Source organism: Exophiala xenobiotica (genome assembly GCF_000835505.1).
Source record: "Exophiala xenobiotica strain CBS 118157 unplaced genomic scaffold supercont1.7, whole genome shotgun sequence".
Taxonomy (NCBI): domain Eukaryota; kingdom Fungi; phylum Ascomycota; class Eurotiomycetes; order Chaetothyriales; family Herpotrichiellaceae; genus Exophiala; species Exophiala xenobiotica.
The window spans coordinates 335,876-363,128 of record NW_013562488.1 but is presented as its reverse complement, the minus strand read 5'-3'; the positions used below and the strand labels follow the sequence as shown (position 1 = coordinate 363,128).

Genomic DNA, 27,253 nt, shown 5'->3' with positions numbered 1-27,253 from the left:
GCCGAGCAGCCGAGGCGACGGTTTTTGAGGTTCACTCTCCACTATTCATGAATACTCCAGACACCTAGAAAACGAGACAAAGATCCTTAAATGTGCGTGAGGAGCGACGGCTATCGCTCTCCAGTAGATGACCGCCTTAGTGGGTTGTCTCCAGGATGTCTTCCTCTCAACCCATCAATATTCTCATAGCCAATCGATCCGAGATAGCATGTCGCCTCATCAGGACATACTCGCTCTACCCAAGCATCCGTACAGTAGCTCTGTTCACTCCCTCTGAGAAGGATGCGACACACGTGCGTCTTGCAAGCGCATCAGTGGCGCTCCCAGGAGAAGGTCCACGTGCATATCTGGACGCGGCCAATATTGTCAACATTGCGAAGAAACAAGGATGCTGGGGTATCGCACCGGGCTATGGTTTCTTGTCCGAAGACTCTGGATTTGTGAGATTATGCGAGGATAACGGCATCATGTTCATCGGACCATCGAGCGAGCAGTTGGCACAACTTGGAAACAAGATGAGCGCGAGGTCATTGGCGGCAGGTATAGGTATACCGGTTCTAGATGGCACGAAGACCGTACTCGATCGAGGTTCTTCCATCACGGATGTCCTGGCGTTTGGAAAGAGCCTAGGCCCAGCCAGCAAAATCATTCTAAAGGCCGCAGCTGGCGGCGGAGGACGCGGCATCCGTATCATTGACGACAATACAGACGAGCAAGCCATTCGCTTGGCTTACGAGGCTTGTCAGCGAGAGGCACATGCATCCTTCGGCAATGGGAGCTTGTTCGCGGAGCGATATCTACACGGTGCTAAACACATTGAAGTCCAGCTTCTTGGAGACGGCACTGGAGAAGTTTGCCATTTTTGGGAAAGAGAATGCTCGCTTCAGCGCAGAAACCAGAAGGTCGTGGAAATTGCACCTTCGCATTCCATCACGCCAGGGCTTCGGCGAGCCATCATCGAAGCTGCGGTGAAACTAGGAAAAGCAGTGAAGCTGCGAAGTCTCGCCACAATCGAGTTCCTTGTCGATACAGCAACCGAAGGCTATTATTTTATGGAGGCGAATCCCAGGATACAGGTCGAGCATACCATCACCGAACAGATCAATGGCATTGATTTGGTGCATTTACAGCTTCAAGTCGCCTTGGGACGAACGCTGGCAGACCTAGACATAACGCGGGAACCCCCACCACCTCGACTCACATCCATACAGCTACGCATCAACGCCGAAAGCTTCAGGCAGGATGGCACCGCGCAACCTGAAACGGGGACTATTCGACAAGGACATTTCCCTACAGGAGCAGGCGTGCGAGTCGAGACAGCTCTTGAAGGAGGCCGGCAGTATGCTGTGAGCCCTTTGTTCGACAGCCTTTTGGCAAAACTCATTGTCACCTCATCTTCGTATGGGTCCGCACTGCGGCTAGCTCGTCGGGCCATCGACGAGACAAGGATCGTAGGGTGCAGGACGAATCAGGCGTTCCTAATGGCTTTGCTGGATTTCCGAACCGTGCAAGAGGGCAAGAGTAACATTTTGACCATCCAGGAGAACTTCGAGGCGCTGTACATTGCCACGCAGCAGTTCGAAGACGCGTTGTCGGCTAAAGGTGACCGCACCTCGGAAGAAGCTACTACATCGCCAGTGGAGGATGGGGCTAAAATCGAGCGACCTGCAGGATCTGAAGAGCTGCTCGCACTTGTCACGGGGATTGTCCTTTCCGTCAAAGTGAGAGAAGGCGACAAGATTGCTGCTGGCCAAGAATTGGTCGTTCTGGAGGCGATGAAGATGGAACATTCCGTCCGGAGCGCCTACAATGGTACTGTGGTGAAAGTGGCCGTCACCCAAGGACAGCAAGTCAATGCCGGCGATGCTCTTATCTTCACCAGCTCGGATGACGACAGTTCATCTACCAATACACACGACCTAGTCGAGACTGAAAACCCCGAGAAGCTACGGCCGGAGCTGACGGAGCTGAACGAACGTAAGGCGTTTCTACGGTACGCTGGTCGCGAAGAGGACGTGGCCAAGCGCCATGCAAACGGATACCTCACGGGCCGAGAAAATCTCGACTTGGTCGTTGACAAAGATTCATTCATTGAATATGGAGACCTCGTGGTTGCAGCACAGAGGAAAAGGCACCCCATCTCCCATCTCATCGCTCGGACAAGTGGAGATGGTATCATCGTCGGCTGGGCGAAGATCAACTGTCATCCAGTCGCAGTTGTCATTGGCGACTACCTCGTCCTTGCCGGCACGCAAGGATACTTACATCATCAGAAGTTAGACCGCATCTTTCAGTCGGTTATTGATCATCCTGCGCCACTGGTGTTGTACGCCGAAGGGGGCGGTGGAAGACCAGGTGACACCGATGGCTTGAGCGTGTCGGGCCTCAAGACGCCATCATTCGCTCTGATGGGCGAGATCAAGGCAAGAGGGATCCCTTCTGTTGCAGTAGTGAATGGGTACTGCTTTGCGGGCAGCGCTGCATTCTTGGGAACATGCGACATTATCATAGCTACAAGAGGCGGATCAAAAGATGCGCCGTCAAGGAAGTCCACCACCATCGGCATGGGCGGTCAAGCAATGATCGAGGGCGGTGGCCTTGGCCGATTTGAGCACGAACATATCGGTCCCGTCCACGTCCATATGCGCTCAGGTGGCATTGATGTACTTGTGGACACCGAGGTCGAAGCTGCGCCGTTGGTCCGCAAGATCGTTACTTTGTTTACATATCCGCACCTGCCACCAGCGGAGAGTCCTTATACATCGGATCCTCTCCGCCTACGCACCGCAGTGCCGCCACTGTCATCTCGTCGCCGAGCATACGATGTTCGCCATGTGATCAACCTTCTTCTGGATGACGATAGCTTCATCGAGTTCTGTCCTGAGTGGGGTCTCTCTGTGCTCACAGGCTTTGGCCGCATCAACGGCCACGCAGTCGCTATCATGGCTTCCAACTCGTCGTCTCCCCTCGGTGGTGCTCTCGACATTGCGTCCGGAGCAAAAGTCAACCGCCTTCTCCGCCTTCTCGTCCGCCTCGGCGGCATGCATCTCCTCAGCCTCTGCGATACCCCGGGATTTATGGTCGGCCCTGACTTCGAGCGCTCGATCGAAGCTCAAGGTGCCGGAAGTACATACCGCTGCTTCGGTGACTGGTTCGCCAACTCCCAAGAATTTGCCGTTCTCGGCGGTCGCGTCCTCGGAGTCGTACTGCGAAACAGTTTCGGACTAGGCGCACAGGCGATGCTCGGTGGTGGAAGTTTGAAGAACAGCATGTGCGTGGCGTGGCCGAGTGGCGTCTTCGGGGGCATGGGCATCGAAGGCGCTGTAAGGCTTGGGTACAGGAAGGAGTTGGAAGGTATCAACGATCTTGAAGAGAGGAAGAAAAGGGAGCAGGAGATGATCGATTATATGTACAGCGAAGGGAAGGCCCTTAATGTGGCTACGGTGGCTGAGATCGACAGTGTGATTGATCCGGCCACGACGAGGAAATGGCTGGAGCAGATGATTGACGTGTTACCACAGAGAGTGCCGAGGTATATCAAGGCAAGAGGACGCGCGAAGATATAAAACCCATCTGCGCCAACGATGGTATCGCGTCTGGAAAGTTGGGAACTGGTTTTCGGACATCGGCATTCATTTTATGTATGGTTGAGTGATGCGAACTCCTTGCCGAGAGTGACGGGAGACCTGGCTATATGAAACGCTCCGGACTGCCTCGCTGTTCACGACTTCCTCGTGCTTCTCACAAAGACGAGGACGAGGGCAGAAAACTCTCCACCATTTTCCTTACATCTGCCTCGGTCATGCCCTTGATACCCAGGAGGTCGTTGTCCAGATGAGAGGAGAAATCGGGGCCATAACTCTCATCGAAGATAGCACTCATGAGGTAGCCTACCATTGCCGCACCTATATTGGCATTCGGGCCCTTGGCGAGCTCGGCAGACGCTTCCTCATAGGCTTTTGCGGTCTCTTTCGGCGTGAGCTGCCACTCCACACCATCCTTCTCCTTGGCGTATTTGATGAGCTGGTTCTGGGTGATACGGGCTCCTTGGACGTAAACCGGTCGATTGGCCGTCTCGGGAAGGTGCTGAATCACGCCAGCCACGGCCTCTCCGACGGTTTCCAGGTTGGTAGCAGAAAACGGAACATCCCCACCATTCCAGACTGTCGCTGAGTGGTTGGCGACATTGACAAGGAAGCCGACTTTGATGCCCCAGGATAAGAAAGCGCCGTTGAGAACAAGGGTATACGTGAACTCGGGGTGTTCAGCGGACTTGGCCTGGAGATAATGTTGGGTCTCGACCTTGTATTTGTACACCGGTAGCTTGGAGCTCTTAGGGTGCGTGGTGTCGCTTCCAAATTCCGAAGGAATGAATCGTTTGACGCCAGCGGCAATCGCAGCGTCAATGAGAGGGTATTGGCTGCCAAGCGACTCGGTAGCCAAAGTTGATACTACCACATCATGACCTTTGAGAGCCTCAGTCAAGGAAGTAACTGAAGAATAATCTACTTCGACGACGGAGAGATTGGGGCTCTTAGGAAGCTTCGAAGTACTCGTGCTGCCTTTCCGGGTGAGGACTGTCACTGAATAGTTCGCAGCTAGTAATGCATTGACGACATGAGGCCCGAGATTTCCGGTGCCACCAGCTACAGCGACTTTGACAGACATGTTTTTTGCAGTTGATGTCAATGGTGATCTGGTTGTGAGTAGATCGTGGACGGAATGAGCAATCCGCAGAGTATTTGAAGGAACAATGTCAGTTGGTCGTATGTGGGGCAGATAGTAAATGTGGAGGCGTCGGAATTTCTGTTTGTAGCCGACTGGAGCCTGGAAACATGGCGTGATTACAGGTCGATGTGAGGAGTCCTCTTATAGATGGCATGCTTCTCAGGGTGCTGAATAAGAGTCTCGCGATCAAGGTGGACCTGACATGGTCTGCCTCCGGAGGGCTAGTATGCCGAGCCATGATTCGTTTTCTTTCCTTCTAGGTGTTGATGCATTGGTCAAAATTCGAGCATTGGACGGAACAGAGTGAAGCGAGGCTGTCGGCAGAAGCTCTTAGGTGCAACCGCTGAATAAGCATCGCGGAAGGAACTTGCTTCGTGGAGTCGGATAATGGCAGAGACCGTCAGCAAAAAGTCGCCGAAGCAATTCAAAGACGGCCAAACTTCGCTCCGTGTCGAGCGGGCCCTCGATCCAAGGTACATACTTCTGGCCGGAAAGCACGTATGCCAGGTCGCGAAAACAGCGTTTGTTATGAGGGAACCCCTTCGTACTCCCATCCATCGTCACCTCTTCTGCGAGTTCTGCTGTTTCTCCTGTTTTCATTACATTTGACCAACAATGTCAACACGGTCAGGATGAGGACAATCAATGCTGCGATTGCTGGAATGAGCACCTGCCTTTGGTCTTCTGAATTTTCAGGACCGGAATAAGGGCATGACGCGTTAGAACCTCCGATCACCCAACAGTCGGCCTGATCCAGTGAATTGAAGTCTATCCAGACTCCGCTCAAGATCGAATCGTCGTTGCCAGAGCGCGTATCATTCACGATCTTGCGATAAAGATAAGTGTTCTCCAACCCAGTTCGTGGCAAAGAGAAGGTTGTTGAGTCCGGACATGCATCGGGAGCGGATTCAAACGGTACTTCCATCGTTGACAAGCGCCAAGCGTATGGCTCATGAGCAATTCGGCATGCCGCACGGTGTTGCTTTTGGCACTGCTCAACCCGCCAGCGGCCCAAGTATCCACTGGTAGAATCGATCACGGCACAAGCATAATCAACACCGGGATCAGTGCTCCTTTTGTCATTGGCTTTGATTTGGGACGCATTCCTCGGCTCACCCAGAGCCCAACCGAAGACAGTCGACTGGGCGAACTTTTTCCAAGGGTCGAGATTGTATTGAGCAGCTGACATTCCCAGAGTGGTGTTCAAAATTGGAGATATACCACAAGCAGTGAGATTCTGGGCCAGGTGTTGCAGGTCAGAGGAGCTAACATCATTCGCTACCGCAAAGGCCCAGGAGGAGTTGACCTCACCAATACTGGTATCGTTTGGGTGGTAGAAGCAGCCAGAAACAACATCACCGGCGTTATTTACCGACACCGCCTGCTTGGAGTCGAGATATCCGTTTTCGAAGACGTTGTCTGAATCACCTTGAAAATCGTATGCCTGCATTTGGGGGTCAATTTCACCCCAATTCAGGAGGAGGCGCCGATGGGATGTGAGAAGGATCCATTCTTCACCGGGCCAACCGTTCTGCGTACTGGTGCCGTCGCCTGTCTGATTGGTCGTTGTAAAATAGTTGATGTCTGTGTGCATACCGAAGTCGTCGCGGAACCACGATCTGTTCAGGTTTTGGCGGTCATTTCGGAGTTGCTCAGGGGTGTAAAGAGCCAGGGGGAGAGTGTCCTGGAATTGGGCACCAATAAGATTTTCGCCGTGAGGCAGCCTCCCCTGCATGGGAGTCTCAGCAGGCTCGGAAGGGGCAGTGAAAGGCGAGGCTGCGTGCAAATTAATCGTCAAATAGTGTATATGGGCCGAGACCGTATTCGAAGTCTTATCGAAGTAATCACCATACAAGTCCATGATTGACTCCAGGTTCAGATCTAGACTGCATTTGTAAGGTCCCAGCACGAGTAATTCAGTGCCGGACACACCAGTTGTGGTCGGAACTGGTGCCGCACTTGTTGCCGTGCTGCTAATTGGCGAGCTGGTGACAGGAGATGTACTCGTAACATTGTTGGCTGTTGACTGACGCTTTTCAACTGATTGGACATCGACAGCCGTCGCGGGGCCTACAGAGGCAAGAATGGAAGAACTTGTCGTAGCTGTTATGGACGACAGTTCTGATATGTCCACACTGTAGCCCGCAGTTGAATTGCCGGCAAGAGGAGGCAGTTCGACAGGGCATAGGTTAAACTGACGGTTGATATTATCCCAGTACAGATCGATGACGACGCGGCCAAACTGACTTGCTAGGAGGTCGGAGATACATGTTTGCGCCGGGATATCATCGTATATGCCATGAGGAAAGCATGCTTGCGTAAGATAGACTCCAGGACGTGTTATGAAGTCAATTGGCACGCGTGCTCCTGCATCCCGGGAGGACTTGCTCGTAAGCATGACTGAAAGAAGCTAGACAGGTAGATAGCTTACCAGAAACACCGTGGTCCAGTGCGCGTCCTGCTCAGCACCCGGGCTGGGAACATAGTTGAAAGACATGTGTGAAAGGAGAAATCAAAGTTTCGCGAGGAATGAAGCATGGGAAACTCAGGCATAGACTCCTATGTCGAGGGATGCCGCTTCATGTTGAGTTCGAGGTTGAAGCACTCACAAAGTGGCGCGACTGCTAGCCCACCATTGCTTCTCCATGAACTATCCGTAGAGTGCGTGAGTATACACTAGCAGAAGAGAGGAACTTGTTGTCATTGATGAGAATGAACAAGCGGGCAGTTAGAAAACAGATCTTGGGCTACTGAGGCTCAGTAGGCCAAGCGTGCCGCACTGCCACAAGGAGGCTTGAGAGGATGACATAATCCGGGGATCCCGATAATCTTTTTGTACGTTTCTCTGATCAAAACCGTGTCTTTTCCCTGAGAGTCAACGACCGACGATCTTGCCGACCTGTGTACTCCTTTGAAACCAGGTCTCCTCTCCACCATCATGGCTTCGCCAGGGCCTCCGGGCGCACAACCCTTCACCCCGCAACAGATACAACAGATGATAGCGATGGAAGCGCAGAAGCGTGGCATGACGATCCCTCAATTTCAGGCCTTTCAACGACAACAAATCGAAGCAGAAGCCGCAAAAGCCGGTATGAGCCCACAGCAGTTTGTTCAAATGAAACAAGAGGAGGCTAGACAAGCGTTCATGCGTCAACAACAACAACAGCAGCAGCAGCAGCAGGGACAGGGACAGCCTCAGGGGCAACAGCCTCCGGGCCAGAGACCGCCGCAAGGACAGGTACAACAGATCCCAGTCAACTTGAACTCGGGCGTCGAGCCTACTCCTGCTGCGCTGGCAGTTGCGAAATTTCTACGATCTCAGGACTTGAAGACCAGAACCTGTATCTTCAATGGGGAGAGAAAGGACATGTTCAAAGGCACGAATAGTTCATGCGCTTCCTTGAATTCCAGCTAACACACCACAGTCAAACGAGCTTTTCGCGCCTTGAACTCCGACGCCTACAAGAAAACCCAGAAGAAGAACTCTCTCCTGCCCAAGGTCGAAAATGACGCCGAAGCACGCGCTGCCCTACAACTCCTCCCGCTGAACATGTTGGCTTTACGAGTCTCCAAGAAAGATCCGCACGAAGGACACAATCATGCCAAAACCAAGAAGGAGAAGAGAGTCAAAGGATTATGGCACGTCAAGATCGAGCAACAACAGGAGTTTGACCCGACAATGCATTACGTCTGGCTATTCGAGGGACCACAGTGGAAGACCAAGATGTGGGCAGCGCTGGCCTTGATTGCAGTCTTCACTGTTGTCCTCTTCCCCCTATGGCCTTTCTTCATGAGACAGGGTGTGTGGTACGGCTCCTGGGGTTTGATGGGTTTGCTCGGTTTGTTCTTCGCCATGGCCATCTTCCGACTGATTCTGTTCGTCTTCACATTCTTCCTCGTCCCGCCTGGCCTTTGGCTGTACCCGAATCTCTTCGAAGATGTGGGTTTCTTCGACAGCTTCCGTCCGTTCTGGGGTTGGCACGAAACCAAAGAGGACATCAAGAGAAAGAAGCAAGAAAAGAAAGCCAGGAAAGCGGCAAAGGTTGCTGCAGCATCGGATGAGAAGGTTACAGAGGCAGAAGCTAAGCCAGCAGGCGGGGAGTCGACGTCTCCCCCTGAGTCTGCCACTAGTACTTCAGTTGATTCCGCTGGCAAATCAACGCCGGCGAAGCGACATGCTGCTCCGACAGTCGAGGAAGCAGTTGACGAATGATTCTGCGACCAATATCTGGCAGGAGGGGGCAATGGCATATGCATGAAGCGGCGTTACAGGTCTTATGATAACCATGGCTGATAGGATACTGTACGATCATCGTAAGACTTCAAGCGAGATTGTGTCGACTCTTCATGTCGGTTCCAGGAGTGCTGCCAATTTCTGCCTGTCACTCAGTGCTAGAGGTGCTGGGTTGGTCCTCGCGAAATCCGGCGACCTGGGTTTTTCGGACACCTTCCCAGTGACTCGAGCAAGCAGCACTCTCATCCGTTCCAATTCCTTGCTCAGCTCCCCGTCTTTGGTGATCAGATTGGGCTGTATGTTGACCAGGGGGTTGTCCAGTGGCTCCATCAACCTCTGCAAGGACTTGTACTTGGCCACTTTCTGCTTGAGTGCGTCCCGCGCATGACTTAGACCTAGCAGTTCTTGACGCAAGCGCGTGTACATCTCCGCCTCCTCTGCATTCGTTTCGTGGTCAGGATGGAGGGCCAGATCGTCGTAGTCTTCTGGGAGATTCCCAATCGTTGATGTTTCTGTCAACTCAGCGTCTCGTCTTATTATTACGGTATCGAGCCCCGTGTCGTTCGACTCGGCATTGACAAGGTTCCAGTGTAATGTCTCAATTTGTTCAGCGACATGCCGCTGCGATCGCTGGGAGAAGACCATGCGATTGTGTTGTTTGATTTTCTCGTTGACTTGGGCGCAGCATGTCAGGTTCTGATCTGCAGATGTCTTTCATAACCTAGCTCATACCTTTGGCAACGACATCCTGCACCACCTTGTCACTTAGATGTCCTCCTTCTGGCTCCGTGGCCTGGTCTCGCCATTCTGTGGAGGGCTCGAGAGGGGTCGAAAGATGGCGTACTTGGGATCCTATAAATGCTGCTTTGAGAGATGTAATGGACTGGTCATCCATTCTGAGTTCTCGACAGGCACAAAAAATGTTGCGTTTCCACTGTAGACGCATGCGCTCTTCCTTCGTAGTAGTATTGATCCCCACGACGCGGTTTGGTGGGGAGTGAAGGATCGCGTTTCGCGATGACCAATCATAGTCTACTTCGGATAATATTCTCCGCTGGAGATGAAGCCTCGGCTCAAGTCTCGAAACAGCTTGCTTGCTCGGTGTGAGAGGGGACAGATGACTATTGTTCATTTTGATCGTTGATGGACATTGTCTGAGAAGAGCAGAGGAGAAGGATACCATCGACTATATCTCTCTCCTCGTGGATGGTAGATTTTCGTCGATAGACTGCTGTCTCCATCATGGCTTCGCATTCTCGTCCTAAGGTGCTGATGTTCGATATTGGCGGAGTTTGTGTGAGTTCTCGCCGACCGTTTCATTCATGGCCTTGCCTTGGCTTGATAAACAGACTACGAGTTTCCAGGCCTGGGCATGGAGTCGACCTGAGCCAAAGAGGCATTGGTGAGCGAATGCTGACTTCGGACGAACCAGGTCGTCTCGCCATTCCAAGCCATTTTGGATTACGAAATCCAACATGGCATCCCCAGGGGCTACATCAATTTTTCAATCCGCGAACTCACGCCAGATGGAGCGTGGCACAAACTCGAGCGCGGCGAAATCCCCAATGATGCGAACTACTTTCGAATGTTCAAGGCCGACCTGGAGCGGCCAGACTTATGGGCCAAGTTCCATCAGAAGTCCAACAACTCAAACCCGCCACCTGTACCGGATATCGACGCGGAGACGCTGTACTGGACTATGATGAGCATGTCGCGTACCCCGGATCCGTACATGTATCCCGCTCTGAAGAAGCTCAAAGCGTCAGGACAGTATAAGTTAGCAGCGCTGTCGAATACGACGATATTCCCCGAGGGCCACGAGTTTAACAAGATCGGTCCTGACGATGTGCGACTGTTCTTTGAGATCTTTGTGAGCAGTGCACATGTGGGCATGAGAAAGCCCAATCGGAATATTTACGAGTATGCGCTCGAGCAGATCCGCCAGAAGTGGGGACAAGACATCCGAAACGAGGATGTTGTCTTCTTGGACGATATCGGGGAGAACCTGAAGACGGCGAAGAGTCTAGGAATTCGGACCATAAGGGTGGTTCTCGGACGGACGCAGGAAGCCGTAAAGGAATTAGAGAAGGTAACTGGATTGAGCTTGCTGGAGCCGGGTGAGTCAAGGGCAAGATTATGAGGCTCACGGACGCAACTAGAGATCCAGGGTTGCTTGATAAATGGTTTGGCGATTTGATAGACAATTTGCATCAATTGAAGTACCAGTAGTGCGGCCACATACTGGCCATTGATTTCTTCCTCTTCTCGCTTGCTGGAAACTTGCATTTAAGCCAGCCTCGCCCTTTCCGGGTTGTCCTTCAATCCCATACTTGTCGAATTTGATTACCCATTGCTTCCTAACCTGCTTCTGTTCCCAACGAGAGAGCAATAAACTGGCGCCCGCATCACTTGGTCCTTGCAGGCTTTGACGACGGCCCCTGGTTTCTATCTCAGGTGGGCTGATCGGCCACGGCTCCGTCTTTTCCCAGGGTGGAGGCGGCTTGTGTTGATCTGCATCCGAGTCGGGATCTTATCGAACCGAGCATTGCAACTAGACCCTTCACCCCCTGTTACTAGGTACGACGAGACCTGCCACACCAACTTATAAGAACTATTTGCGTCCCTTCTTGTTCAAGCAATGGAAGACTTCTATCAGGAACAGATTGCATCGGAAGTCGCCTGAAATTATCACAGAATGACCACTAAACCCTCGCGATTGATTCTCTACCGTGGCTGGCCAGACAAGGGCAAGTATACCTGGTCGCCCTTCGTCACAAAGGTCGAGTTCCGCTGTCGCCAGGCTGGCCTACCATATCAGGTTGAAGTCGGCGGCGCGAAAGGTGCACCTAAAGGGAAGATACCCTATGTCGACCTCAGTCCGCTTCAGAGCGATGCCTCAACAACCCCGGATTTCCTGGGCGATTCTAAATTCATCATTCAACGATTGCAGACCATGGGCTGCCTACCAGACTTGAACAGCAATTTGTCCGACGAGCAGAAGCTCAATGATCTTGCGATTCGAGCCCTGTGTGAGGATAAATTGTATTTCTATCATGTATGTGATTCTCCAGGTCTGCGGGATCGGCTGGCCATGCTGACACAATGAAGATGCGTGAGAAGTGGCTCGAAAACTTCTACCTGCAGCGGGACAAAGCACTCTGGTCCATTCCCTATCCCATGCGGATCGTAATAGGATATTTTGTCCATCGCAGCATCTCACATACCCTGTATGGCCAGGGGACTGGCCGATTCAATGATGAAGAACTGCGGGCCTTGAAGACGGAGATTTGGGAGTATATTGACAACGCTTTGAAACAAGGGCTTCGAAGAGCGTCTGTCAGCGAGCCAGCGTGGATCCTAGGCGGCAAAGAACCAACAGAGGCCGATGCAACACTTTTTGGATTCATCACCTCGGTTCTTGTCAGTAAAAGGTGAGTCTGGATCAGCGAAGCAGTCTGACGGCCCTGACCAGCCAATCCCCTCTGTGCTTGATCTAACTGGCATGTCAAAGTAATCCAGAATCTCAGAGGCTTGTCAAGAGCTTTCCCAATGTGATCGACTATGCAGGAAGAATCCACGACCGCTTCTTCCCCGACTATGAGAAGTGGGTATAATACTCGACAACCGGCGACTGTTTCGTTAATCCACCTTCACACACGAGCACCATTTCCAACATCAATGGTCCATGGATTCGGCCATCACAGTCTCTGCTCCATGCTTTGCGTCCTCTCGCGATATGTCTGACTTCTTGTAGGAAGGATCCATGGTCGTTTCAATCTTTTTGAGAACCCGGGCAGGGTTCCCCGCAGCGACGTGGAAGGCTGGGATGTCCTTTTGCGAAATCAGAAGACACAATGGAGGAAAGAGCCGGGTATGGGTCAAGTACCTTGGTCACCACGCTCCCAGCACCAATCGTACACCCTCTCCCGATGGTTACCCCCGGCAAGACAATGACATTGCCTCCCAGCCAACAGTCGTCACCGATGTTGATCGGCTTGCCCAGCTCAGGACCATCGGTACCGTTCCTGACTGCTGGGTCGAGTGGGTGCGTGCCGGAGTAGAAGCTGCAATTGGGTCCCATGAGTGTCCTGGCGCCAATGATGATCGGACAAGTGTCGACAAAGGTCGAGTTGTAGTTCAGCATTGCGCCTTCGCCGAGGATGATGTTGAAGCCGTAGTCGGCGTGAATGGGCCCAAAGACCCATGGCTCCTTGGAGAGTATCTTGTCGTCCGCGTCCCCGGTGGATTGGCGAGGTGGAAGAGGGCGCGGGTCGTTAGTTACACTGTGAATGTGAGTGGGGGTTTGAGAGATCTGACGGGGAGCATGGCTGTGATAGGGTTCAAGTTGATATGGACGCAAGTGAAGTCGTGACCGTACCCTCTCCATAATTCTATCATTCGTCGCCGGCTCAAATCACTAGAGGTGTTGAGCCTGTCGCAAGCTTGCTTGCATCGGTCTCGGGCAGCGATGAGTTCGGGAATGAAGGCATGGTAAAGCTCGCCTCGTTGCGCTCTCTCCCACTCTGTGTTTGCGATCATGGTCTTGCAACGTTAAGAAGTGACTTGGGGAGTACTCGAGCCAAAATACCTATGCGTCCGCCTGTCTCTTATCGGATTGGTTGTACAAGGCACCATCATGCACCAAACACATTCATCATCAGGCTGTCGTTCGGCACGGAGAAACATTGACGCAGAAGGCGGGCGAGCGTCTTCCGGATTAACGGCCCCTCAGCCTAATGGCGAAGCATCAGGCAACGTGAATCGAAAGAAATGTCCGTGCCAACGTCAGGCTAAGGTCTTAAACTATTGTTCTTCCAAATATGCTCGTTTCCGCCTTATTGTCTCCTTGATTCATTCTTTTCGTGACACACACCCTTGCTATTCAACTAATTATGCGTTCCTTTCTCTCGACATCAACTCCGATCCTTCAAGCCACAATCAACCTGCTGAGCGATAATGTCCGATTCGTCCGAATCAGGATCTCCAGGAATCATCCACGAATTTCCGCGAATTCGACATGAACAGGATCAGAATGGAAACGCAACTTACCCGCCGACCATCTACATCCCTCCAGCATACCTGCCTGGGGGACGTAGGTCGCTTTCTGGGGTCTCAATTCGAGCATTTGGGCTCGGCATCGTGCTGGGCTTCTGTGTACTGTTGTCCGCGCAATTGGTCTACTGGGGCTGCAGTTTGTGGAGGGCGCCTTGTTTTGTGGCCATCCTAGCACTTTTTCATTATCTTGAGTTCGACCTGACGGCACGATATAACCCGCCCGATGCATCTATCTCATCATTCCTTCTGCTATCCAATGGCGTCGGATACGCAGCGGCGCATACAGCCGCAATGCTGGAATTGCTAGTCCGGCATTGGCTCTACTCAGAACACAAGCCGCAGTGGATGAGAATGCCATTCCAGATTCCAGCACTCTTCCCAGCTATGCCAGCTTCTCTGGCCGTGGGAACAGGGCTGGCTCTTGTGGTGATCGGCCAGCTCGTAAGAAGCACAGCCATGAAACAAGCCCAGACCAATTTCAACCACATAGTGCAATGGACGAAGCGGGCTGATCATGTCCTGGTAACTGATGGAGTCTATTCGTTCTCACGGCATCCCTCGTATTTTGGATTCTTCTGGTGGGGGTTGGGCACGCAAGTTTTACTCGGAAACCCGATCTGTTTTGTGGCATATGCGGTGGCGTTATGGAACTTTTTCAATCATCGCATCACGCGTAAGTCGCCGTCCTCGAGAGGCCTTCCCAGTCCCACTGATCCTATTGTATAGACGAAGAAAGACATCTTGTCTCTTTCTTTGGGCAAGATTACGTCGATTACCGCAAGCGTGTTCCAGTCCGAATCCCGTTCATTCGATGAGCGTGTTCATGTATCATTAGCGTCGTCCCTCTCCTTCTCCATCTTCCTCCTTTTCAGCGATGGAGTTTTAGACCTGGGTTTGCGGGTTGTCTCAATTGTTTTGATACTGGCTGGAAAGTATGCAGAGCTGCATGCTTGCTCCAACCAAGGCACTCCTACCGGGTCAAGATTCTCAGTTACAAATCGCAGCAGAGCGTCTGATCCAGGAGCATCCTCTCGTAACCCCAACACTCCAACACGAGGCTGGTTCAATGCCTGTGCTAATTTTGCTTCCGACTGCGGGGAGATGTCGACCAACCTTGCACGCGTGGCTTTTGGAGCTGAGGTTGCGAGGAGCATTGGTAGTGAGGAGGTCATTATATCGGGGAGAGACTTTCGACACACAAACACAGCACAGAGTTTGGTGGCAGGGTCCCAGAGACGCTCGGTGTCTGAGTTGTCAAGTATGTTGGGTGGTTGGCGTCTACGAGCCAGAGCTTCTAGTGTCCGTCCTGTACTGTTGTATCCTATGGTGAGGTGGTCATAAATTGCCGGCATCCATTCTGTCATTGACTCCTCCTGTACTTTTGTCTTACTTTTCCCTGCCCTGCCTTTGCCTTTTGACCGCACGACATGTTCTCGTCTGAAATCACCGATCGGTTGCAGGAGGGGGATCAATAGGCTGAGGATGGCTTGCTCGTGGTCTGGAGATATTTGCGGCCTGGCCTGAATTAGTGGAAGATCTCATGCAGAATCAGAAGAGGGCTGTGAGTACCACTGAGGCTCGGGATACGGCAACGACAGAGCATGGACCGTTTTCCTTTGTTTGTCCATGTTGGTTTGTCACTGTTTGGCGCTGTCGTAAGGTGCAGATCATGGCTAGTGGGTGTAGAAAAGAGGATGACGTGGGGCGCGATAAAGGATGAAACTGGACCTCAGCACCTCAGGTAATCCAGTCGGTGCCCATTGCCCAGTATCAATTTATCAAGGCTATGGGCGGAGTAGTGCAGAAAGATGGAAAGACGTTGGATTCGCTTGTTTAAGCCCCTCAGTCGCGCCCCAAAACGCGTCGAAAATGGCGTCGGACTGACGAAAAGCGCAGCCCAGACGGCCGGCAACTTTTTTAAGTTGGCTCTATCCTTTCTGTACACTGCAGCCTGGTCAACAAAGACTCACCACAAACCCATTTGCTTTTCCATCATCAAGATATCCCGATTGTCTTCATTGAGGACTTATCAGCAGTCTCCTCAACTGGTTTAGACTATCATCTTCGCACACATCCATTACCTATTGTTGGAGCAAACATTTCATTCCCGGTTGCCCCGCCTCGTTCTTCCTCTCCCTAACTTACTACCGCGCTATCACTTGCCTCCATCTAGATTCTAGACAATGGCACAGGCGGACATTCTTTCATTCTCATTTATTCGAGCACAGAGTCACTGAGTCGCCGGCGACAGTCTGCTCCTCTCTGATACCGACCCTCTTCAATTTCTGGCCAAGCAGGCAATCCTCAACCAGTTTGCCTTGCGCCAAGACCTCTCACTCCTGGTACCATTCAACCTCTGCTTCACCTTCTACTTGGTTTCAGTCACACCGCTCCTATTCTCAACTGGCGCTTCCACCGTCCCGATGACACTCTTGTAACATGTCGTCCTCAATATCCGACTCTTCGACTCGCAATCGGAGTGACTCCACTGAAGGCTCCGAGTTGCCAGAGCATGAGCACAAGCGCCCGAGGCTGAGCGAAACCAAGCCTGATGGAACCCAAGTCATGTCTGACCTCCAGCAAACAGACGGTGACCTCGCTCCTCCCGTGCCAGCCTTCAATAGTGCCTGCAGCAATGTGGAAGGAAGCCCTGCTCGCACCCCACCACTCCCTCCTCGTCCTGCAGGCGCCGCTACTGCCATGTCCCCTACCAGCAGGGTCACCATCCAGACACGTCCTTTATCTTCACAGTCTGTCACACAGCCGACAGTAGATGCCGCTAATGCCGAGATGCCGACGTCAAATCCTTCCGACTCAACTTCACAAGGTCTGATACTCGGTGTTGACGGAGCCCAGGATTTCAACAGAACATCCATTGCCGAACCAGAATCAACAGAGCATCCAGAGACTATATCCATTTCCTCATCGCCAAGCAAATCTCCCGAAATCGAGGTTGCCGAAGTGGAAGATTTTGACCAAGATCCCACGCAGACAAGATGGACAGGTCGGGTTGGTGGATCTGCTGGAACATCAGTGCTCAAGTCCATCCAACCACATCATGTTCGTCGCACATTTCCCTACACCGGAGAAGCGCCTGGTGATGCTCGCCGGGCAATCGCTGAAATATCCAACCGGTTCCAATATGGTGGTGCGCAAGATGGAGAAATCTTTCTGAGGGTCAAAGACTGGTTGGTGGATTTTGTTGATACCTGTGTGGAATTCCCCTCAAGGCTGTTCGAAGAAGACCGCGAGTTTTGGTTGCGGCTACCAGACCTTATTGAGAACCTGTTGAGGCGCGACACCGGCCCACCGGCGCAAGCCCGAGTAGAAGATCTGGTCGACTACTTCGTGGCGTATGCCCATCTCACAAAACTAATCATGGATTATGATGCGCAGTGTCTTCAAGCATTATCACCTGATGGCGACTCACGGATCCTGAAAGACTTCAATTTCAAGTCGCATCCATACTTCCAGCCATTGATTTGGATGCTCCAAACCTCAGGCATCCCGTTCTACGATGCACTCCGAGGCACGATGAACTTTGAGATATCGCAGCTTCTTGCTCCAGTGCTCGATCGGGTCGGGGACAATCGCGTGGCTTTGCTGCCATCAGTCTCTGGCTTACTATCTGCACTATACCCTTTCTTGCCTAAAAAGCCTGAGTGGGTCAAGCACCTTTACAGCCTGCTGATAGTGACGAATCACGCCATGAAGCCTCTAACTGCGGCAGTGAGCGAACCAACATTTCAGGCTTCAACCTTCACGCAGCTCGACCAGATCCGTGACGATGCTGCAGACATCATGCTCAAGGTTGACAATGCCATACAACAAGCTATTGTGAAACAGGCTCCGTGGCTGCATATCGAGAGTGCGAACAAGATCTTTGAACATCTCAACCCGATCGTTGCAGTCATCGCCGTGGAGGTTCCCAAGATCGGTCAGGATATCATCGCTTCTGCCGGGGTTGGTTTCGTCGATGGCGACCTCACAGATCTTCCCAGCACAATGCCCCAGGCCTGGAAATTCAAGACTCTGCGCAAGTTTATCACGAATGGACGCATGGAACTGCGTGTCTACGGCGTTGATACCATGTCGAATGATCTAATCCAGGTATACAAGGAGCGCATAATTGGAAGACCTCCCCCTGCCACGGCCGATCCACTTGTCCGATTTCTCGTGAAATTCATCCAGGAAAACCAGCTTATCGACTACATTGTTGGTGTTGATTCTCATCCACAGCTGATCCGTCGTAGCCACAACGTGGTGGGATTCTTGTGCGTCTCCGGCACCTATGCAGATTCCACAACGGACAACATCTGGAAGACAATCCTGGAAAGCCAAGATCCCCGAACCGTCCACGAAGTGTTCAACCTTCTGTCTAATTGCCATGTGTATGACCTACATGCGCTTTCTTACATCTGCAAGAAGCTGTTGAACTATCCTTTCGAGCGCTTCGATGCTCACGTGTTACAATTTACCGTTGGTCTCTTGGAGAAGATCAGAAGTCATGGTGAATCATCCTCTCAGCAGGATACAGATCCAGTCATACGACAGTTGTTCATTAGACTCCTGCGAGAAGCATCAATGGAGGAAAACCTGGCTTTAGAGCAGGCCGGAGTCATACGAAAAGAATTTTCACGACATCTCGGCACCGCGCTCTCACTTGGTCTCATTGAAGCTGGCACGATCAGCATTGACGACGAAGAGCTGAGCCATATCATCAGCGAGGCGACAGAGAATTTAAGGGCACACAATAAGTACTCCTCTGGGGATGTCCTGGTTTTAACGACCTTGATTCCAATGTTGAGAAGAGACACACTTCCAGACATGGTCGCAAAGTTCGACTTGATAGGACTTCTTGTTGCAGATCTTGCCTACATCAGAAATCAGTTTGAATTGTCGCTACTGCGCGATAACGTGCCAGTGGCGTCTTTCGAAGTTGCGTACGACGTGCGCGCGTCGTTACTGTATGTCCTGATGCTGTTGGCCCCTGACACCTTCTCCGAAGCTTCGGTCGAGTCACTATGGAGCTCATTTTTCACTGCAGAAAAGCTGCCACCGTCAGTCCGAGCCAGAGCGTGGGATACCTTGACCCACGTGATGCGAATGAGACAGGTCAAGGATCCGAATCCAGTTCTCGACTTGATCATCGACAAGCATCTTCAAAGCCTGGGCTCCCAGGACTACGACGATAGGCTTCTGGAATTCTTGAAAATTTCGGTCTCTTACACTATTCGACATTCTCCTCAAACCCCACCGGATGCTGAGGACGTGGTCGTCATTCCGGGAATCGATAGAATATGGAGAGTGATGCTGGAGGCGCCCCCTAACACAGTTGAGAATCAGGCTACGGATTTCATCATCCAGCAGTATCTGGACCATCAACTTATAACCCGACGCTCAAGGCCAGTGATAGATGCCACACATTCGTCTCTTGTGGATCGTTGCGTCAGACAGGTGATGGCATCCGCTTCAAAACTGAAGTCGTATACCGACGGCACCATGAGCGGAGAGGATGAGCCCATGGTCATCATCGCATCTGAGCAAGAGATTCGTGCCGAAGAACTTCGATTTGACAGATCCTTGCTGTTTCTCAGAAGCTTCCTGGAAGGAATGAAATCGCGTCCACGGTACAGTCCGACACCTGGCCAACAAGCGCAAGGTCTGCCAGGCTTTCTTTCGAAGAAAGGCGAGAATGTACAAGTCAACATCCAGATCTTCGGCAGTAAATACGTCAGCCCTGATATGCAGAAAGTCGAATTTGGTTCGGAAAATACGGGGGACGATCTGTGGAAGTATATCTCTGAAGCTAGCGGCTTCACAGATTTTACGGTCTATCATTTCGGCCAAGGCATCGAGCTTGCAGGACGTGGCGAAACGCTGGCCGAACTGAAAGCCTCGACCGGACTTTTCATGGTTCGCAAAACAGCAAACAGCCCAGAGAATGTTCCTACTCGTACCACCCGAGCTTCGTCACCAGTGGACAACAAAATCATGCATCATTTTGACGATCTGTACGACCTTCTGGATGCGGATGAGCGTCTCTCGAGAGAAGTCTACGGCTTCCTGAGCTTATTTCCAGCACAAGCTGAACTTATCCGCCTCATCCGCTCAAAAGAGAAATCTCCTATGGAGCTGCTACCTTCCGACAAGCCCTTCAAGCTATTGTACTGCGCCCGGGCCCTGCTGTCATGCATCGAGGATGAATCTTTCAGCTCGACCCCAGATACACACTTCTTAGTCTACAGTGTTCGGACCATTCTGGCGATCCTCGCGAAATTGGACCTATCTGATCCTACTAATCCGCTTCAGATGTCTATTGTTCATGGCCTAATCCAGGCTCTTTTACTAGCGTTTCGTGCTAAGGTCCCACCAGAGACCTCACGTGAGTACATCGAAGATCGCCTGGATTTTTCCTGCCAGATCTCGAGGATGCTGTACTTCTCATTGGGGAGTGACAACACAGGCAGTGATGAGGTTTCCACTTCAGCCATGGTGAGGCTGATCCTAGAGGCTTTCACCGAGGCTTGCCTGCACGACGATCGCACTTGGGATTATGTGGATGCCAACAAGCAATTTGAGGGATTGATCATGCTCGCATTCGTCACAGACCCTCGGGCCGACGTGCGACGTTCTCTGCTGGAAGTTGTGGTCGGCCTGACAGGGGCTGTTGGGACCAAAATACATCTCAAGATCAACAACCCCCGAGCACCACGCTCGCGGTTTCCAGCCAGTGTTGTGGAGGCTTGTTTGTCACATCTCTGGACTGCGTTGGTCGAAACTTTGCCGCGTGCTTGCGATCATGCCGAACAATGCGCGGAGATATGTGAGACAGTCCTCGTGATTTTGAGGAGAATAGGCAAGTCCTTTTCTGCCGAAAGACTTCACAATCAATTCGTCCAATGGAGCTCCATTTTCATAGAGCACGAGCATCACGAAACCGTTGGCCAACCTCTCAGAGATCATGTCGTTGCTTCTTTGACGAAGCTCCTCCACGAATGCTGCAAGTTGTTGAGGAACAATGAGGCTCTGCCTCACAGCAATCGGTTGATCGACAAAATTATTTCTCGCTTCCTCTTTCCAGCTTTGTCGGAGAGTGGCACTCTGACCGAATCTTCGTTGGCGTTGCCTGTCCTGGACGGTACAGTCCGTGAAGGGCTTTACAATCTCATACTGGCTCTGTGTCAAGGACCACAAGATATGGCCACGATTGTTGCAAGATTGCATGATGATCTGCTTCAACAAGACTTTTTTGAGCCGTTGTATGCACACGAGCGGCAAAGTCTTCGCTCTGAGGTGGGCTATGCTGGGCTACGCAATCTCTCCAACACATGCTACCTCAACTCCTTGTTCACACAACTTTTCATGAACGTGCAATTTCGCGAGTTCTTCCTGAATGCGGAGAATTTCGACGAGTCGAGGCAGAAGCTAGTCCGAGAGCTCGCGAAAGTGTTTGCGTACATGCAAAATTCCTACGAGAAGTCCATTGACCCATCAGGGGCGGTGGAAGCAATAACAACCTATGAGGGTGAACAAATCGATGTATCTGTGCAGATGGACGTCGACGAATTTTTCAACCTCCTGTTCGACCGTCTGGAGGGACAGATCGACCGCCGAGCACGAGGCGTGTTCAGGTCTATTTACGGAGGCCACTTGGTGCAACAAGTCAAATCTAAAGAATGCGAGCACATTTCAGAGAGACTCGAGCCGTTTTCCGCTGTGCAAGTTGAAATCAAGGGCAAAGCGCGTCTTGAGGACAGCCTCCGGGCCTACGTCGAGGGTGAAGTCCTCCAGGGAGAGAACAAATACTCCTGTACTTCTTGTGGGCGCCACGTTGATGCGGTGAAGCGTGCATGCCTCAAAGATGTCCCTGATAATCTCATCTTCAACCTGAAACGATTCGACTACGACATCATGACGGGAATGCGGACAAAAGTGAACGATGAATTTCAGTTTCCGGACACCCTTGATATCGCACCGTACACTCTGTCGCGCCTCAGTGATGAAGGTGCTTCTGATGAGCCAGACTATTTCCAGCTCACTGGAGTTATAGTCCACTCGGGAACGGCAGATTCGGGGCACTACTACTCTTTCATCCGTCAACGGCCGTCGATCAAACCAATCGAGAACTCGTGGGTTCAGTTCAACGACCAAGACGTGACTGTCTTCGATCCCAGCCAGATGAGAGAGAATTGTTTCGGCGGAAGTGCTGATGCCGGCTTTTATCACCTGCCGAAGTTCTATAGTGCCTATATGCTGTTCTACCAGAGGACCTCAAGCATACAAAAGATTGAAGAGCAATATCGCCAGCACGACTCGGTCAACCCCGTTCGCATCCCACTACCTTATCGAATGGAACATCACATCGCCCAGCAAAATGAGCTTTTCTTGAGGTCATACTGTGCTCAAGACAGTACACATGCACACTTCGTTCGTCAGCTGCTGGAGCGAATGCTGCTTGGGACGGGTTGCAGCGACCACCATACCCTCGAGACGAGCATGATTGAAATGGTTCTGGAATATGTGCATCAGATTTCGTCTCGCTGGAAGGATCTGCCGGCCGTGGAGGACAGTCTAAAGCTGCTGGGGCAATGCTCGGAGAAGTGTGTTGACTGCGCCAAGACTGTTGCTCGCTGGTTTACGGCTACTCGCGTGCTTGAAGACGTGATTGTTCGAAGCCCTTTCCAGTTGGTGAGGAAATCCTTTGCTGGTCTGTTCTCGCATGTCTTCGCTCATCTGCATTCATTGAAATCCACAATGGACGCCACTGGTGACGACCCTACGGATTTGAGTACTATGTACTCTCGAACTCTGCAATGTGCTATCGCTCGACTCGCCAAATTGTGGGACATCGTCACCAAGAGCGGCCGCTGCTGGCCTGAATATTTTGGCATTTTGCTGAGCATCCCGAGACTTGGCGATGACGAGGTAGTTATGTTGTTGGACGAAGAATTTCTGGAGAAATGCGTCGACATCGTGCTGATCCACGTCAACAATGCGGAATTCACCATTTCTAGGCGATTGCGAACCCGGTACAGCACGTATCTGGCGGCGCGAGAGAAGAACCGGCCCTTCAATCATGGCCTTCTTATTCGATTCTTGGTGAACCTGGTATTGCGAGTCGACCTGCACCACATTCCGGACGGGGATTACCGTCTATCTGACAAAAAGATCGGCTTGACCCCCAGTGAACTTGAGGTCCTTGGAGTGGGCAGAATGCCACCAAATTTGGAGTGGGTCCTACGCATGATAGCTGGACGACAAAATCCGACGGCGGTCAACGACCTGGTCATATACCTTGCAGGGGATCCAAATCTCGCCGGTGCTCTGTCTGAAGTTCTACATAAGGGGTTGAACGACAGATTAATCCACGTCGCTGTCAGCTTTCTTACTCCAATCTTGACCTTTTGCGAATCCTGTCAGTCGGAACACCGCATTGTCGACCTGGTGCAGGCTGCCTTAGACAGCATCGCGACGGTTGGTATTGATTACTCCCGAGAGTACTTTGAATTTGTCGACGCTGTGTCAAGACTGGAGAACCAGTCCATTGAAGCCGATCGTGGGTTTCTGGAAGAGGAAGTCTTGAAGACTGTGCCACGTTGGGCGCCTACGTTCCTTCTCTCCCCCGTTGATGGTCAGACCCACATCCGACACGCTACGATGGATATCTTGAAGAGACTTGTCTTTAATCCGCTAGAGGAATCCGAGACTGAGGATCTTCGGCTTCACCGACAGCTACGGGGTCTTGTGCAAGAATTCGCAAAGGACGCACAAGCTTTTGCACACAGCACCTTTTTGACTTCACGAGCCAGAGAAAATGCGGCGCTTTCACCTGGGCAGGCCAATCAACTCATTGAAGTGGTTGAGCATTGTCTGGGATACTTTGATCTCGATAACGCTCAGGAAGTGGAGCAGGTCAACAGCATCCAGACCACAATGGCCGCTCTGCGAGCCAAAGCTGAGTCTGCGGTTGAAACGATGAGTGCTGACTGGCAAGAAAACAGCAGCGAATTGGCCGAATTGAGTACGGAGGATTTTGAAGAACTCCAAAGTCCGTGAGTCGGGGTCGCAGCACAAGGCGGCGTTGGGTTGTATGGAACCATGATCTTTGAGCGGGCGTCAATCCGGCGGGACTTGTTGAGGAACTGATTGAAAGGGATTGAATTTGGGCATGGAGGCATGGCGTCACTAGAAGAATGGAATGAGACAACAAAAACTAATCAACGACGAAAAAATGATGGTTTACGAATTCATGAAGGTATTGCAGATCAATTGTGAAGACGATGGAGCGAGTTGGATCAGACGGACCATAGGCGCAGAGCCGTGGAAGGAGTGAGGAGCCTATTTGGTTTTGGACTTTCTCTCCTCCCGCCCGTCGAGAGGCATGAGGTCTCGTTGTGGTCCGAGTTGGCGCATGGAATGGTGGTGTTGTTGGATCCGGACCATGTGTGTCTGGCGTGATGGCAAACGGTTCAAATGCCACTGGCACAGATAGAATCGTGAAATTATTCATGACTGCTTCAGACTTCTTCAACCTCTACACTACAATCAACATTGCTCGTTACGTGCTACAGTCCCAGTATCTTCAGCCTCCGCGCACTCGACCGATCCATACAGAAACCGGTGAAGGGCCAGGTCCTGTTTGCATGATGCGTGGAGGGACATGGTGTGGCGGTAACTGCGGACAACAAATTAAAGGTCAATGCGTACCTAAGTTAGCTGCTGCACCACTCACAGCTCCTTCTTCGCCAATACTTCATTCATTATCTCTCTTACAGCTCCTTAGGCCCACTTCACTGCTGCTTCGTACCACCCCCAAGGGTCAGACGGAGCCACAGACAACCATGCGCGCTCTCCGGGATCATGACGATGGCTCCAGAGCAAGGCATCCTCTGGACTTCCATCTGCTCAGCCAAGCACATCGGGATCGGAGCTTCATAAGTTCCTATCAGAAAGGAATGCGGTGTTGTGAGCCATGCAGCCTGGATCCTCATCGGCGCCATCATACGCTGAATCCGCGATCGATTGGCTAACAAGGCTGGACCAAATAGCTTTTCCCTGCCCTGGACGCTAAAATCAGCTCCAAACGTGGTGGCATGGCCGATAATGCAGCCCTACAACGCTTGACTGGCTTATAGGGAGGCTCGCACTATCAGCCTCGGGGGCGGCTCCTTAAGCTTCTGGTCCTGCGCCTTTCTGGAAACCTATCTGGTCGAGCTGACGCTTGTGCAAGAGCTGCGCTGGACGCCTAACGCTGCTGAAAGCTTTGTCGATCCATGTACGGATACCAGCATCATGAACCTTGGTGAGGAGGGGGCTGGAGGACTTGCCAGTGCATTTCCCAAAGCTGGACTGGTCGACTGATGACTGCCCAGTCGAGGATTGCAACGAACAAGGACTACTCGTAGCTACTGTACGCGTCGCATGCCCCAGGCACGACTTGCGGCCCTCTTTCGACACTTGCATGCCAATCATTCTTCGTCTTTCCAATATGTCAGGGGTGATCGTCTTTGCATGTGCTGTGAGATGCGAAAGCTTTGTTGAGGCGTCCCAGACGTCTCTCAATACTTTTGTATCTTTCAGCTTGGTTTAGCAGCGTCGTACCATTCTCCTCATCTGGAGCTGCATATTTCATCCGAACGTTGAGACTATTATAGTCTGCAGCTTTCTCACCCCAACGCCATCACTTCTAGCTTGTCATTCTCTTTCTGTCGGTTTCGGCAGCTTCCACAGGCAAAGCGCTCCGAGAACTTCCCACCCTGAGATCTTCCAAAGATGACGTGGAATACTCTCTTGAAGGCTCTTACGACCTTTCTTTTCTTGTCTGTGTCTGTCGCAGCAGCCGGCGATGCTTCCAAGGCTATGGCAGACGGAGCCATTGACCAGGCTAAGGTCCAGCAGTACAAGGCGCTCTTTGACAAGGAGCAGCACGACGACACTTCCAGTACAACTGGCAACATACCAACGAAGACATTCGATTCGAGCGTATTCGAAAGTCCCTTTAGATGGACCGACATCATACATGGAGCTTGGTCGATGACCACCTGTGACCCTTCATGCGCCGCCTGTCCAAAAGGTTGCAACCTTGCTTGTTGTGCGAGACGCCCGTTGCCGGACTTCCCACCACCGATTGCTGAGCCTCCTTCACCGCCAACGTCGAGGAAGCCGCATCCGACTAGCCATTCTGCACCAAATCAGTCGCCTCTCTCCTGTCCCTGTCGCTGTAGCCCTGACTGTCCGCCGAGCATTCAAGCAGTCTGCTGCGCGACAGGTGAGGCGAAAGATGGTGTGGACCTCGGCGACGATCATCAAGATTCATGGTTCAAACCGCTCGTTTGCCCGTGTCATTGCGAAGCGAGCTGCCCAACGTGGATCCAAGCGATATGCTGCGACACGCCGGGTTCGGGACTGGCCAAGGGCACTCCAGACGAGCCGCGCGATAATCTGGGCTTGGTCATGCAGAATGCAGCTGGCGATCCTGTCTCGGTCCTGGCTGCTGTCAATATCACCGTCGAGCAGAGTTTCATCACCATGGACTTGGTGCGCGGGCTCGAACGGACCAGCGAGATGGCGCGTGATGAAAGCCGGGATGTCTTCCAGATCGTGCTGGACGTGATCGTGGGTCCGGGGGATCCGGATCAGAAGATCGCGATCAAGCAAAGCTTCCAAGTCGTCGACGGCTCGGGGCTGTGGGAGCAGGAGCAGGTCTTGCTGGGGCTTGGTTTCATGGCGAGAGTGGACGGACTGAGTATCAAGAAGGAGTATCTGGCGGGTCTTGAGGAGGGTCTGCCCATCGTGTCGGGAACGAAGAATACGGGCAGTAAAGAGGATCGGCATGATGAACTGTGAAGTGCTACTCAGTACGCTTGAATTGGCATGCCACAGGATCAGGACTGAGGCCTATGAGCAAATAGTTTGATTTCAGGAAGCTTAGACGGGGGCATATTTCTTTGTACAAGTGGATGCCGTAGCTCGGAGGCGGCGCGGTCGAAGGTGTATGTAACCATGTCTCTTAACTTTAGTGCATTATTACTAAACGTAGTGATACCCTCACACGATACACCGTAGATACTGGCGCTGACTGTGAGAAGGGAAAGGCACTATAACGCTCTTCTGATCCTGGACAAGACATGACCAGCAGGAGCTACTGTACAAGCGTAACGACGTACAACACCGGCACTGGTGCACTTCCCCAAGCAAGGAATGCTGATTGAGGTTGACATCTCGCCGGCAAGA

General features: G+C 52.0%; 11 protein-coding genes across 12 annotated transcripts; 7 read left to right on the top strand and 4 right to left on the bottom strand.

Moving 5' to 3' along the window:
- Nucleotides 1-30: 30 nt before the first annotated feature.
- On the top strand, nt 31-4,050 carry PV05_10842 (uncharacterized protein). The gene has a single exon (XM_013454264.1). The coding sequence runs from the start codon at nt 156-158 to the stop codon at nt 3,564-3,566; it is 3,411 nt and encodes a 1,136-aa protein (XP_013309718.1). The 5' UTR covers nt 31-155; the 3' UTR covers nt 3,567-4,050.
- On the bottom strand, nt 3,742-4,668 carry PV05_10841 (uncharacterized protein; the record flags this gene model as incomplete). Its single annotated transcript, XM_013454263.1, has 1 exon — nt 3,742-4,668. One exon carries the CDS (start codon nt 4,666-4,668, stop codon nt 3,742-3,744), a length of 927 nt encoding a protein of 308 aa, XP_013309717.1.
- A 586-nt stretch (nt 4,669-5,254) lies between these two features.
- Nucleotides 5,255-7,225, bottom strand: PV05_10840 (uncharacterized protein; the record flags this gene model as incomplete). The annotated part of the gene is made up of 2 exons (XM_013454262.1): nt 5,255-7,111; nt 7,160-7,225. 2 exons carry the CDS (start codon nt 7,223-7,225, stop codon nt 5,255-5,257), a joined length of 1,923 nt encoding a protein of 640 aa, XP_013309716.1.
- A 376-nt stretch (nt 7,226-7,601) lies between these two features.
- On the top strand, nt 7,602-9,461 carry PV05_10839 (uncharacterized protein). The gene is made up of 2 exons (XM_013454261.1): nt 7,602-8,105; nt 8,154-9,461. The coding sequence occupies exons 1-2, from the start codon at nt 7,667-7,669 to the stop codon at nt 8,939-8,941; spliced, it is 1,227 nt and encodes a 408-aa protein (XP_013309715.1). The 5' UTR covers nt 7,602-7,666; the 3' UTR covers nt 8,942-9,461.
- PV05_10838 (uncharacterized protein) lies at nt 8,401-9,890 on the bottom strand. Its single transcript, XM_013454260.1, has 2 exons — nt 9,695-9,890; nt 8,401-9,636 (listed from the first exon to the last, which is right to left on the bottom strand). The coding sequence occupies exons 1-2, from the start codon at nt 9,855-9,857 to the stop codon at nt 9,074-9,076; spliced, it is 726 nt and encodes a 241-aa protein (XP_013309714.1). The 5' UTR covers nt 9,858-9,890; the 3' UTR covers nt 8,401-9,073.
- Nucleotides 9,891-10,072: 182 nt separating this feature from the next.
- PV05_10837 (uncharacterized protein) lies at nt 10,073-11,197 on the top strand. Its single transcript, XM_013454259.1, has 2 exons — nt 10,073-10,258; nt 10,395-11,197. Exons 1-2 carry the CDS (start codon nt 10,205-10,207, stop codon nt 11,100-11,102), a joined length of 762 nt encoding a protein of 253 aa, XP_013309713.1. The 5' UTR covers nt 10,073-10,204; the 3' UTR covers nt 11,103-11,197.
- A 353-nt stretch (nt 11,198-11,550) lies between these two features.
- PV05_10836 (uncharacterized protein) lies at nt 11,551-12,959 on the top strand. Its single transcript, XM_013454258.1, has 3 exons — nt 11,551-12,017; nt 12,071-12,393; nt 12,474-12,959. The coding sequence occupies exons 1-3, from the start codon at nt 11,658-11,660 to the stop codon at nt 12,574-12,576; spliced, it is 786 nt and encodes a 261-aa protein (XP_013309712.1). The 5' UTR covers nt 11,551-11,657; the 3' UTR covers nt 12,577-12,959.
- PV05_10835 lies at nt 12,103-13,630 on the bottom strand. 2 transcript variants are annotated; one of them, XM_013454256.1, is made up of 4 exons: nt 13,551-13,630; nt 13,341-13,504; nt 12,849-13,245; nt 12,103-12,793 (listed from the first exon to the last, which is right to left on the bottom strand). In XM_013454256.1, exons 2-4 carry the CDS (start codon nt 13,499-13,501, stop codon nt 12,638-12,640), a joined length of 714 nt encoding a protein of 237 aa, XP_013309710.1. In that variant the 5' UTR covers nt 13,502-13,504; nt 13,551-13,630; the 3' UTR covers nt 12,103-12,637. The 2 variants fall into 2 exon arrangements, with proteins under 2 accessions (XP_013309710.1, XP_013309711.1); XM_013454257.1 differs by having other exon boundaries at nt 13,341-13,630.
- Nucleotides 13,631-13,785: 155 nt separating this feature from the next.
- On the top strand, nt 13,786-15,429 carry PV05_10834 (uncharacterized protein). Its single transcript, XM_013454255.1, has 2 exons — nt 13,786-14,690; nt 14,744-15,429. The coding sequence occupies exons 1-2, from the start codon at nt 13,919-13,921 to the stop codon at nt 14,830-14,832; spliced, it is 861 nt and encodes a 286-aa protein (XP_013309709.1). The 5' UTR covers nt 13,786-13,918; the 3' UTR covers nt 14,833-15,429.
- Nucleotides 15,430-15,960: 531 nt separating this feature from the next.
- PV05_10833 (uncharacterized protein) lies at nt 15,961-24,543 on the top strand. Its single transcript, XM_013454254.1, has one exon. It carries the CDS (start codon nt 16,457-16,459, stop codon nt 24,074-24,076), a length of 7,620 nt encoding a protein of 2,539 aa, XP_013309708.1. The 5' UTR covers nt 15,961-16,456; the 3' UTR covers nt 24,077-24,543.
- Nucleotides 24,544-25,493: 950 nt separating this feature from the next.
- Nucleotides 25,494-27,069, top strand: PV05_10832 (uncharacterized protein). The gene has a single exon (XM_013454253.1). It carries the CDS (start codon nt 25,793-25,795, stop codon nt 26,864-26,866), a length of 1,074 nt encoding a protein of 357 aa, XP_013309707.1. The 5' UTR covers nt 25,494-25,792; the 3' UTR covers nt 26,867-27,069.
- The last annotated feature ends 184 nt before the right edge of the window (nt 27,070-27,253 follow it).